This window comes from Chiloscyllium plagiosum, unplaced genomic scaffold (genome assembly GCF_037043375.1).
Source record: "Chiloscyllium plagiosum isolate Xiang-an unplaced genomic scaffold, Cpla_swu_hap1 HiC_scaffold_13, whole genome shotgun sequence".
Taxonomy (NCBI): Eukaryota; Metazoa; Chordata; class Chondrichthyes; order Orectolobiformes; family Hemiscylliidae; genus Chiloscyllium; species Chiloscyllium plagiosum.
Genome location: NW_028270151.1, coordinates 87,494,844 through 87,507,616, shown reverse-complemented (window position 1 = coordinate 87,507,616; position 12,773 = coordinate 87,494,844). Strand labels below are relative to the sequence as shown.

General features: G+C 44.9%; 1 protein-coding gene across 2 annotated transcripts in view; it reads left to right on the top strand.

Annotated features, from left to right (window-relative positions):
• The window catches only part of LOC122555683 (lactosylceramide 4-alpha-galactosyltransferase-like), a 50,888-nt gene that overhangs the window by 4,030 nt on the left and 34,085 nt on the right, over positions 1 to 12,773 (top strand). Inside the window, exon 1 of one of the 2 annotated variants that reach the window (XM_043701697.2) lies at positions 2,136 to 2,960. The exons of the other annotated variant lie outside the window; for it this stretch is intronic. Within the exon in view, the coding sequence (XP_043557632.1) occupies positions 2,906 to 2,960 (55 nt within the window). The 5' untranslated portion in view covers positions 2,136 to 2,905. Of the gene's footprint in view, positions 1 to 2,135; positions 2,961 to 12,773 lie in introns of those variants that run through there. 2 annotated transcript variants of the gene reach the window in all.

Genomic DNA, 12,773 nt, shown 5'->3' with positions numbered 1-12,773 from the left:
TGTACAAGTCGGTCGAGAGATTTGTGGGAGCTGAAATTATGTACAGAGATTAAGAATGTTACCTAAACGGAGAAGGGAGGGAACTACTCAGCACTAAAGGTTCCCCGAGCGGATCTGTGGTGGTACTGTGGAGGCAAAATATTGAGACCCACCCTCCCTCCGGATTGGAGAGGGATATGTGCACTTGTACAATTGGCAATTTCATTTACCCTGGCATTTGAGAAGGAAAAGATCGTAGGGAAAACGGGAAGGGGTAAGAGATTACTGTTGATACTTCTTTTGATGACAGGATTTATCTTGATTCGGTAGGAGTTCCTAGGGGGGTACCTGATGAATTCAAAGCTCGTAACCAGATTGCAGCAGGCTTTGAGTCAGCTCTCTTTTGGTGGGTAACAATTAATAAAAATGTAGATTGGATAAATTACATTTTATATAATCAACAGCGATTTATAAATTATACAAGAGAGGCGGTTAATGGAATATCAGAACAGCTTGATGCGACAAGTAGGATGGCATGGAAAAACAGAATAGCCCTTGATACGATTTTAGCAGAAAAAGGGGGTGTATGTGTGATGTTAGGAGGAAGCTGTTGTACCTTTATTCCTAATAATACTGCGCCTGATGGTTCAATTACTCGGGCCTTACGGGGATTGACTACTTTAGCAGAGGAACTGGCTGAGAATTCAGGAGTAAACACATCTCTCACGGGATGGCTTGAATCCTGGTTTGGAAAATGGAAGGGGGTGGTGGTTTCTATCCTTACTTCCCTGATAGTAGTAGTCGGGGTATTGGTGGCCTTTGGCTGTTGTGTCATATCCTGTATACAAGGGCTCACCCAGAGACTGATTGAAACAGCCTTGATGAAACAGATGCCCCTAAGAGGGAATCAGACAGAGGAACTTTATCGGCTAAATAATGAGGAGATGAGTGAAACCAAGATGGATGAAATCTCTGAAATGATGCTTGCGGATTTTGGGAATGATGTTTAAAAAAAAAGAGACAAAAATGCAGAAGATAACAAATGGTAATGAAAAGAAAAAGGGGAAATTGTGGGATATAGGTGAATTAATATTATTTCTGCAAATTATAAGTTCTGATACAGAGTAAATGAATTCACATTAGTCTGTGTTCGTTTTCTCAGCTAAGAGCTGAGTTAGCAAAAATGGGAACTACATAGAGGAAGGACTTAGCATGAGACGTGATTACAGAACAATGGTAGAAATACAGGCACTAGATAAAATGCTGTGAAAAGAGGCCTTTATAGACATCTGTCTCCCACTTGTACAGAGACACAGGAACAAACCCCAATTAAAAGGGCTTAGTGATAAGATGCTGTGAGGGGCAGCGCAGATGGAGGGAGTAGATAATGGTAAGCAAAGGATGGGATGACGTCAAACAACCTTATGGGGGGCCAGAGATAGGCATTTGTCACTGACAAGGCCGGATAAACAGAAGTTGTGGGATCAGTCTTAAGGAAATGAATGACGTAAGCGGAGGATGGGGGCAAACAATGGAATAAGGAAAAAATATGGGGAGTCAAACTCTATAAATTTCGAGAGTTTGTTGGATTTGGTGTGCATTTGTCATTGCCTTACCTGGCATTAGACATGGCATCCACTTGCAAGTGTACAAATAAACAACACTGTTTCAGATTTTTGTTCTCGGACTGAAATTATTAAAGTGAGTGAGCTTTTGTTTCTCACAACGCTGCTCTTTATTTATCATTTTGTGTGAAAGGTGACAGTCCAGACAGTCACTGAAGTGCTTTCCTGAGCCCAATTCTTAAACAGGGAGGAGAAAGTGAGGACTGCAGATGCTGGAGATCAGAGTCCAAGAGTGTGGTGCTGGAAAATCACAGCAGGTCAGGCAGCATCCGAGGAGCAGGAGAATCGACGTTTTAGACATAAGGCCTTCATCAGGAATATGCCTGAAACGTTGATTCTCCTGCTCCTCGGATGCTGCCTGACCTGCTGCGATTTTCCAGCAACACACTCTGACATTTTTTTTAAAAGCCTGGACTGGAGCCTGAATCTACAACAATCTAAACCTCAGGAAGTGAAGCAATGTCCAGCCAAGTTATAGTGTGACTATTTTCACCCAATTATCCCAGCGATTTGCTTTTGCTTTTTAATCCATTTCCATACGCCCAGAGACTGGAGTTGTTGTTCACTTTACTTTCTTCGGTGGGTCAGTGTCTGAGGTAATGAAATGAGTCTGGGGTACTGTATTCTCGAAATATTGAAGGGTGTGGGGAAACTGTGACTCGCAGCCCAGTGTGGCCTGAACTGGGTGAAACAGTGAAACCACACTGAGATCTGAAGAAAATTGAGTCAATGCATTTCATACCAGGGTTTGCAGCTGCACTATGTGGAAAGCGTCCAGCGACTTTGTAGCTTCGGGGTAGTGAGCTGCAACCCGAGAGCTTTTAACCAACTTTTCACAGTGACAACTCGAGTTGTTCCCGCTGGCTAGTAATGGAGCTGGTTTAACTGGGTGCGGGCTGCTGTTGACGGTAGGGTTGGGGGAAAGACCTACAGCAGAGAATATTTCAGCTCCTGACGTGTTAAACGGTGCCAGAATTGCAGGAAATGAAGTGCATCAGATGACGCACTGAATAGGAAGAAGAACAGACCCCAGCAGGAACAGACCCGCAAGCACGCTCGACTACGTGGAGGGGAGAGGGTTAGAGAATGCTGCCGAAGTGGACAAAAGGCTCGGGTGAAGTTTACAGCTGGATCTTGGAGAGAGTTGGCCCCGGTAAAGTCTGCTGCACTCCCACAGTCTGCTGTGAAACAGGAAGCCGTGCAAACTAACGGCGGGGCAAACTGTGTTGGAGAGACAATCTTGGCTGCTTACGCCCGAGTAGGTCGAGAAAAGCTGACCTTTGTCCTTCAACCACAAGTTAATGTGTTTGATACTGTTAACACCGAGAGACACCATGGCTTCATCTGATGCCGAAGGTACGTTTTGTGTGCTTGCTGAGGTGGGAATGTTTTCACAGCCTGGGCGAGCTGGGGGTGGGGGAAGGTAGTGGTTATCAATGTAACCGCCAAGGCCGATCTGCAGATGGCAAATGCTGCTGTGGACACTACAGGATTTCTCAGCTCTTGTGTGAAGGTCTCCTTGAGTCGTCTCTCTGCCTCTGAGGCTGCACTTGCTTTAGTCATTGTGCAGGTTTTAGATTAGATTACTTTACAGTGTGGAAACAGGCCCTTCGGCCCAACAAGTCCACAAGGACCCGCCGAAGCACAACCCACCCATACCCCTACATTTACCCCTTACCTAACACTACGAGCAATTTAGCATGGCCAATTCACCTGACCTGCACATCTTTAGATTGTGGGAGGAAACCGGAGCACCCGGAGGAAACCCACGCAGACACGGGGAGAACGTGCAAACTCCACACAGTCAGTCGCCTGAGGCGGGAATTGAACCCGGGTCTCTGGCGCTGTGAGGCAGCAGTGCTAACCACTGTGCCACCGTGCCACCCATAATAGTATACGTACTGTGATCCCAGGCCACTTTCATCCCAGAACCAGAACTGTCTCAAAACACTAAAGCGAGTTTTTTGTGACACTCAGTTTCACAGTCATAGTAACGCATCCCAGACACAAGCTCTTCATTTGAGGATTCACCTTGGCCAGGGTGTGTCAGAGTTCAAGAGCAGGAGTAGGGCACTCAGTATATCCAGTACAGCCTCCCCCCAAGGGTAGATTATAGCTGGTTGTCTTCACAATGCTACATTCCTACACTGTCTCTTAACATCATGAATTTCCGGAAATCTATCTTGAGCCTGCTCAATGGTTGAGCCTTCACAGCCCCCCTGGGGTACAGAATTCTTAAGATTCATCACCCTTTGGACAAAGAGATTCTTCCTTAACCCAGATTTAAAGGGCCCTTCCCTGATCCTGAGGTTACATCACCTGGGTCGAGAGTGTGGTGCTGGAAAAGCACAGCAGGCCAGGCAGCACCCGAGGAGCAGGAGAATCGATGTTTTGGGCATAAGCCCTTCATCAGGAATGAGGCTTGTGGGTCAGGGCTGAGAGATAAATGGGAGTGGTGTGGGGTTGGGGGGGGAGGGGGGGAAGGTTGCTGGGAAAATATAAGTGGATGAAGGTGAGGGAGAAGGTGATAGGTCAAAGGGGGGAGTGATGGACAAGTTCAGAGGCTGGTGCCGAGTTGGAGTCTTGGGACTGGGATAATGTGAGGGGAGGGGAAATGAGGAAGCTGTTGAAATCCACAATTATCCCATGTAGACGCAGGCTCCCAAGGTGGAAGATGAGGCATTCCTCCTCCAGGAATCAGGTGGTAGCAGTTTGGCAGTGGAGGAGACTCAGGACCTGCATATCCTTGACTGAGTGGGAGAGGGAGTTGAAGTGTTCAGCCATGGGGCGGTGTGGTTGATGGATGCAGGTGTCCAAGAAATGTTCTCTGAAATGATCCACAAAAAGGCGTCCTGTCTTCCCAATGTAGAGGAGACCATACCGGATGCAATGGATGCTGTGGATGACATTGGTCGAGGTATAGGTAAATTTCGTATGAGTGAGGAAGGATCCCTTGGGTCTTGGATGGAGGTGAGGGAGTAATGTGCGCGCAGGTTTTGCATTTCCTGTGGTGGCAGGGGAAGAAGCCAGGAGTGGGGTGTGGGTTGGTGGGGGAGCGTGGACCTGACGAGGGAGTCACGGAGGGAATGGTCTCTTTGGAATGCTGTTGGGGGTGAGGAGGGAAGTATATCTTTGGTGGTGGGCTCTGTTTGGAGGTGGTTGATGTGGCAGAGGATGATGCGATGTATGCGGAGGTTGGTGGGGTGGAAGATGAGGACTGGGCGGGCAGGTTCTGTCCTTATTACGTTGGGAGGGGTGGAGTTCAAAGGTGGTGGAGGAGATGTGCTGGAGGGCATAGTCAACCACATGGGAAAGGTAGTTGCGATCGTGGAAGAAAGAGGCCATCTGGGACTTTCTCAGGTGGAATTGGTCATCGTGGGAACAGATGCAGCAGAAGCGGAGGAATTGGGAATAAGGGATGGCATTTTTACAGGATGTAAGGTGGGAGGAGGTGTAGTCTAGGTAGCTGTGGGAGTCGGTGGGCTTGTAGTATATGTCTGTGGTTAGTCGGTTGCCAAAGACTGTGATGGAGAGGTCCAGGAAGGGGAGGGAGATGTCTGAGATGGTCCAGGTGAATTAGAGGTCAGAGTGGAAGGTGTTCGTAAAGTTGATGAAGTGTTCAACCTCCTCGTGGGAGCATGAGGTGGCGCAGATACAGTCATCAATGTGTTGGCAAAGTTAATGAACTGTTCAGTTATGTCAACTGGTTCTAGAGTCTGCCAAGTTAGAAGTTATAGTCCAACAGGTTTATTTAAAATCACAGGCTTTCAGAACACCACTCCTTCATCAGGTGGAGTCTTCAACCAGGGAAACATCCCATCGATATCAATCTTATCAATTTCACTGTGAGCACCCCTCATCCTTCAAAACCCTAGAGAATACAGAGCAAGTCTTCTCAGACTCTCAGGAGATAGTTTGCCATCCTAGGGATTAATCAAGCAAACTCTCTATGGCACATGTATCATTTGCTCGGTAAGGAGATCAAAATTATGCACAAAACTCCAGATGAGGTCTCCCAAAGGATCTACACGACTGCAGCAAGACATCTTTACTTCTGGACTGGGATCTGCTTTAAATGCGACATTGACAAATCACTTGCTGCTGCGTGCTAGCTTTTAGTGACTCGTGAGTAAGGATACTCTCTTTAGATTAGATTATATTAGATTAGATTCCCTACAGTGTGGAAACTGGTCCTTCGGCCCAACTAGTCCACACTAACCCTCCGACAAGTAACTCACCCAGACCCATTTCCCTCTGACTAATGTACCTAACACTATGGGCAATTTAGCATGACCAACTCACCTGGCCTGCACATCTTCAGACTGTGGGAGGAAACCAGAGCACCCGGAGGAAACCAAAACAGACACAGGGAGGATGGGCAAACTCCACACATACACAGTCGCCCGAGGCTGGAATCGAACCTGGTGCTGTGAGGCAGCAGTGCTAACCACTGAGCCACCTTGTGGATGCTCTCACTTCCCAACCTTTGTGTCTATCAAAGTGAATCACTTCACACTCAACTACACTATGTTCCATCTGCTATGTTCTAGACCATTCACTTAGCCTGGCCAAGTTCCCTTGAAACCTCCTTGCACACTCCATGCAAATTCCATTCCACTTCTTTGTCATCAGTAAATTAGAAATATTATAATTGGCCCCCACATCTTAATGGACTGTATAAATTATGAACACTTATGGACATAGTGCAGACCCTTGTGACGCCCCATTTGAATTCTCGACTTTCTGTCTATTGGTACAACCATACCCTTGGTGAAGTTCCCAGATTGTTATGGTTCCAGATTAGATACACAAAACTGTTAAGCTCCCAGTGTTAGATTCTTTTCCCAAGGTTTTGCAAATGAGCTGCAATTCACACACATCAACTTCTGAAAACAGTTAAAGTTTAGGACTGCAGAAGCTGGAGATTAGAGTCAAGATTAGAATGATGCTGGAAGAGCACAGCAGGTCAGGCAGCATCCGAGGAGCAGGAAAATCAAGCCCTTCATTAGGAAGGGCTCTTTTCCGAAACGTCGATTTTCCTGCTCCTTGGATGCTGCCTGACCTGATGTGCTTTTCCAGCACCACTCTTATCTTGACTCTAAAGTTTATTACAGCCTGTCCAAGCTAGGTCCATGCGAAGTCGAGTCAAAGAGAGGCCCCGAACAAAGAAAACCCCTTTAGACAGATCAGTTCGTAATAGTCACAGAGGAACAAACTGGCTCCCTTCTATTCACCCTCACCCTACAATGATTGATTGTAACAAGGTTAGTTTTAAAAAAAATCCCTTCTCTCTGTGGATCCCTTTCACCCAGACTCAAATGAACTTGTCTTTTGTACCACACTTTGTGTAAACAAGGAGTGAGTTTGTTCTGACATAAGAAGAACTAGGAATGTAGCACACACAAATGTGGATTAGAAATAAGAGGCAAGTCTGAAATTATTGGTATCCTTCCAAAGAAGTGCTAATTCTGACCTCCTTGAATCTTCTAGAATCCTAGGTTAAAAACAATGACTGCAGATGCTGGAAACCAGATTCTGGATTAGAGGTGCTGGAAAAGCACAGCAGTTCAGACAGCATCCGAGGAGCAGTAAAATTGATGCTGTGCTTTTCCAGCACCTCTTCCAGAATCCTGAAGATGGTTTCAGATAACCAGTCATAGGATCTTTTGCTTTCACTTGGCCACATGACCACACAGCCAGAGAAATTAAGAGAAATTCTCATGCAGTCCTGTTTAATCTGCCTGACTTCAGTGGATTTCTAGGAGATGACTGGGGATGCTATTACCTTTGAGTCCACCAGATCATTTCTGAGAATCAGGTTGACACAGTCCACAGACAAATGAGGGGCATCTTTCACAGTCACCTCAAACAAATGACTGTCCACTTTCCCTCTTCCTCCTCTTAAATGCTAGGCTTGCATTTTCTACCTTCCTGAGAGCAGGAACTCTTTGAGAAGCCATATAATCACAAAAGATAACCATCAACATTTTAGCTATCTCTATTGCTAGTTCCTTCAGCATCTTGGGTTCCTTCAGTTCCTTCTCCTAGTTGAGATTTATCAACTCTCAATTTAGCTTGTTTTTCAAATACCTTCTCACCAATATTAATTTCTTTCAGCACGATAGTAACACATGTCCCTTGGGCACCGAGTATTGCAGAGAGGTTTTCTGTGCCATCTTCCATGAAGGTGCTACGTAACCATTTAGTTTCTCCACATTTCATGTATTTTCCATGAAGATTCTCTTGTCCCCACTTGCAATGGACCTACATTTATCCTTGCTAGCCATTTTCCTGTCACAGATCAATAGAATCTTGATATTATTCACTAGATTGCATTCATGCTCTCTTATTTTCCTTTCTTTATCAATTTCTTGCCCCTCTTGCTGGGTCTTAAATTGCTGCCAATCCTCAGGCTTACCACTATTTCTGGTATTCTTACAAACCACTTCCTTTGATCTATTGAAATATTCAACCTATTTTGTTAACCATAGTTCAGTCACCTCCCTTTCAATATTGATTTTCAGAGAAATGTATATCTGTTGTAAACTTTGTAGTATCTCTTTAAATACAAGCCACTGACCATCCACCATCAAAACATAATGTATTTTCACAATTGATCGCAGCCAATATTCTCCTCATGCTCTCATAGCTTCCTTTAGTCAGATTCATGCTGTATTTAAAAGTCTATCATGTTATGCTCGCTATTTCCCAAAAGTTCATGTGCAGAAAAGTTCATTATTCCTTTCTCATTACGCAATATCAAAACCATATTAGCATGATCCCCAGTTGGCTCCTCAACAAATTGTAAAAGAACTAGGAGAAAGTGAGGACTGCAGGTGCTGGAGATCAGAGCCAAAAGTGTGGTGCTGGAAAAGCATAGCAGGTCAGGCAGCATCCGAGGAGCAGGAGAGTCGACGTTTCAGGCATAAGCTCTGACAAAGGGCTTATGCTCAATGTCAACTCTCCTGCTCCTCTGATGCTGCCTGACCTGCTATGCTTTTCCAGCGCCACATTTCTGAAATTGTAAAATAAATTCATCTTGTACATTCTCAAGGAATTCATCGCTTAAGCTAGTCTCTATGCAAATTTGAAGTTGCCCAATGTTATTATGTTACCCACATTACATGCATCTCTAATTTTCTGATTTTGTAGTTTAGATTAGATTACATTACAGTGTGGAAACAGGTCCTTCGGCCCAACAAGTCCACACCGACCCGCCGAAGCGCAACCCACCCATACCCTACATTTACCCCTTAACACTACGGGCAATTTAGAATGGCCAATTCACCTAACCTGCACATCTTTGTACTGTGGGTGGAAACCGGAGCAAACCCACGCAGACACGGGGAGAACGTGCAAACTCCACACAGACAGTCGCCTGAGGTGGGAATTGAACCCGGTTCTCCGGCGCTGTGAGGCAGCAGTGCTAACCACTGTGCCACCGTGCCGCCCACGGTGATTTTGTAGTGTACTGAACATTTACATTACAGTTTGGTGTTCCATAAATAAATGTTTTTGCAATGTAATCCAAACTAATGTTACATCTTGATGTCTCTTAATGTACTAATGAGGAATGCTGTCCCACCTCCTTTTCCTTTTTGTCTCTTCCTCCTATCTGTAGAATATCTTTGCATATTTAGTTCCCAATCTCCGTCTCCATGCAGCCATGATGTTTTAATGCCAGTTAGATAACATTTGTTTCCTTCACTGTGCGTTTACATAATTAGTGTTTTGCAAATGCTATAAATATTCAAATGAATTCTCTTCAACTTCGTCTTTTTAACTTTGTTCTCCATTTTGGTCAAAATCAATGCTTGCAGAACTTCTGTTTTTGTTAACTGCTGTTCGACTCCCTTTTACTAATTTTATTTCCCTTGAATCCCGAGGATGGAGAGTTTCAAGACAAGGTGGCATATTTTTAAGCAGAGAGATTTTTAAAAAGACATGAAGGGTAATTTTATTTTACAAGGAGGATGGTTCGCTTGTGGAGTAAACATTTCTGAGGAAGGGGTTGATGCTGGCACAGTTACAATGTTTAAAAGATGCCTAGGTAAATACAAGAATAGGAAAAGTTTGCAGAATTGTAGAGTCTGTACATTGGGTGAAAGCCGACTATTCAGCCGATCAAGTCCATACTGACCCTCCAGTAAGCATCTCATCTAGACCCCCCACCATACCCTATTCCCCATAACCCCACATTTTACGTAGAACATAGAACCCTGCAGCACATACAGGCCCTTTGGCCCCCAATTGTTCCACAGGTCCATGCAACATCCTGAAGCCTGCACTATTCCATTCTCATCCATATGTTTATCCAATGACCATTTAAATGCCCTTAAAGTTGACGAGTCCACTACTCTCACAGGCAGTGCACTCCAAACCCCTACTACTCTCTGAGTAAAGAAACTACCTCTGAATTCCGTCCTATATCTATCACCCCTCAATTTAAAGCTATGTCCCCTCATGCTAGTCATCACCATCCAAGGAAAAAGGCTCTCACCGTCCACCCCATCTAACCCTCTAATTATCTTTTATGTCTCAATTAAGTCACCTCTCAACCTTCTCTCTAATAAAAACAGCCTCAGGTCCCTCAGCCTTTCCTCTTCAGACCTTCCCTCCAATCCAGGCAACATCCAGTAAATCACCTCTGAACCCTTGCCAAAGCTTCCACATCCTTCCTACAATGCGGTGACCACAACTATACGCAATACTCCAAGTGGTTTCAATGGATAAGCTGCAGAGCACTGGCCGCACCAGAGGTTTCAATTAGATTAGATTCCCTACAGTGTGGAAACAGGCCCTTTGGCCCAACAAGTCTACACCAACCCTCCGAAGAGTAACCCACCCAGACTCATTTCCCTGTGACTAATGCACCTAACACTTTGGGCACTTTGGCATGGCCAATTCACCTGACCTGCATATCTTTGGACTGTGGGAGGAAATCCACACAGACACAGGGAGAATGTGCAAACTCCACATCGACAGTCGCCCGAGGCTGGAATAGAACCTGGGACCCTGGTGCTGTGAGGCAGCAGTGCTAACCACTGAGCCACCGTGCCGTTTTGTATAGCTGCAACATGATCTCATGGCTCTGAAATCTAACCCCCTACCAATAAAATCTAACACACCATATGCCTTCTTCACAACCCTATCAACCTGGGTGACAACGTTCAGGGATCTATGTACATGAACACCAAGATTTCTCTGCTCATCTACGCTGCCAAGAGTCTTCCCATTAGCCCAGTACCCTTTATTCCTGTTGCTCCTTTCAAAGTGAATCACCTCACATTTTTCACATTAAACTCCATTTGCCAGCTCTCAGCCTAGCTCTGCAGCTTATCCATGTCCCTCTGTAACCTGCAACATCCTTCGACGCTGTCCACAACTCTACCAACCTTAGTGTCATCCACAAATTTACCAGAAGAAACAGACAATTTAGCCTCACCCAGTAGCTCAAACCCTCCAACCCTGGCAACATTCTTGTGTATCTTTTCTGAACACTTTCAAGGATTTCACAAAATCCTTCCTATCAGAGGGAGACCAGAATTGCACACAATATTCCAAAAGTGCCCTAACTAATGTCCTGTAAAGCTGCAACATGACCTCCTAACTCCTATACTCAATGCACTGACCAATAAAAGGAAGCATACTAAACGCCACCTTCACTATCCTATCTCCTTGTGACTCCACTTTCAAGGAACTATGAACCTGCACTCCAAGGTCTCTTTGTTCAGCAACATTCCCCAGGGCCTTACTATTAAGTGTATAAGTCCTGCCCTGATTTGTCTTTCCAAAATGTAGCACCTCACATTTATCTAAATTAAACTCCATCTGCCACTCCTTAGTTCATTGGCTCATCTGATCAAGATCACATTGTACTCTGAGGTAACTTTCTTTGCTATCCACTACACCTCCAATTTTGGTGTCATCTGCAAACTTACTAACAATACCTCCTATATTCACAACCAAACCATTTATATAAATGACAAAAAGAAGTGGACCCAGCACCGATCCTTGTGGCACACCACTGGCCAAAGCCTGAAAGGCAATCCTCCACCACCACCCTCTGTCTTCTACCTTTGAGCCAGTTCTGCATCCGAATGGTTAGTTCTCCTGATAATCCATATGATGTAACCTTGCTAAACAGTCCACCATGAGGAACCTTGTCAAATGCCTTACTGAAATCCATATAGATCACATCCACCACTCTACCCTCAACAATCCACTTCATTACTTCTTCAAAAAAACTCAGTCAAGTTTGTGAGACATGATTTCCCACACACAAAGCCATGTTGACTATCCCTAATCAGTCCTTGCCTTTCCAAATACATGTACATCCTGTCCCTCAGGATTCCCTCCAACAACTTGCCATGTCAGGCTCACTGGTCTATAGTTTCCTGGCCTTTCCATACCACTTTTCTTAAATAGTGGCACCACATTAGCCAAGCTCCAGTCTTCTGGTACCTCACATATGACTATTGATGAGCCAAATCTCTCAGCGAGGGGCTCAGCAATCACTTCCCTAGCTTTCCACAGAGTTCTAGGGTACATCTGATCAGGTCCTAGGGATTTATCCACCTTTATGTGTTTTAAGAAATCCTGCCCCACCTCCTCTGTAATATGGATATTTTTCAAGATGCCGCATCTGTTTCCCCACATTCTGTATCTTACATGTCCTTCTCCAAAGTAAATGCTGATGCAAAATATTAGTTTAGTATCGCCCCCATCTCCTGCAGTTCTACACATGTCTGCTGATCTTTGAGGGTTACCCATTTGTCCTTAATGTATTTATAGAATCCCTTTGGATTCTTCTTAACCCTATTTGCCAAAGCTATCTCATGTCCTCTTTTTGCCCTCATGATTTCCCTCTTAATTATACTCCTACTGCCTTCATACTCTTCTAAGGATTCACTCAATCTCTGCTGTCTATACCTTAACCAAAATCTCAATTTCTTTAGTCATCCAGCATTCCCTACACCTACCAGCCTTTCCTTTCACCCTAAGAAGAATATTCTGTTTCTGATCTCTCACTATCTCATCCCTTTTAAGTCTCCAGCACTTCCTCAGGCAGCTCATTCCATACATGCACGCCCTCTATATTTAAGAAGTTGCCCCTTAGGTCCCCTTTAAATCTTCCCCTCTCACCTTAAACCTGTGCCCTCTAGTTTT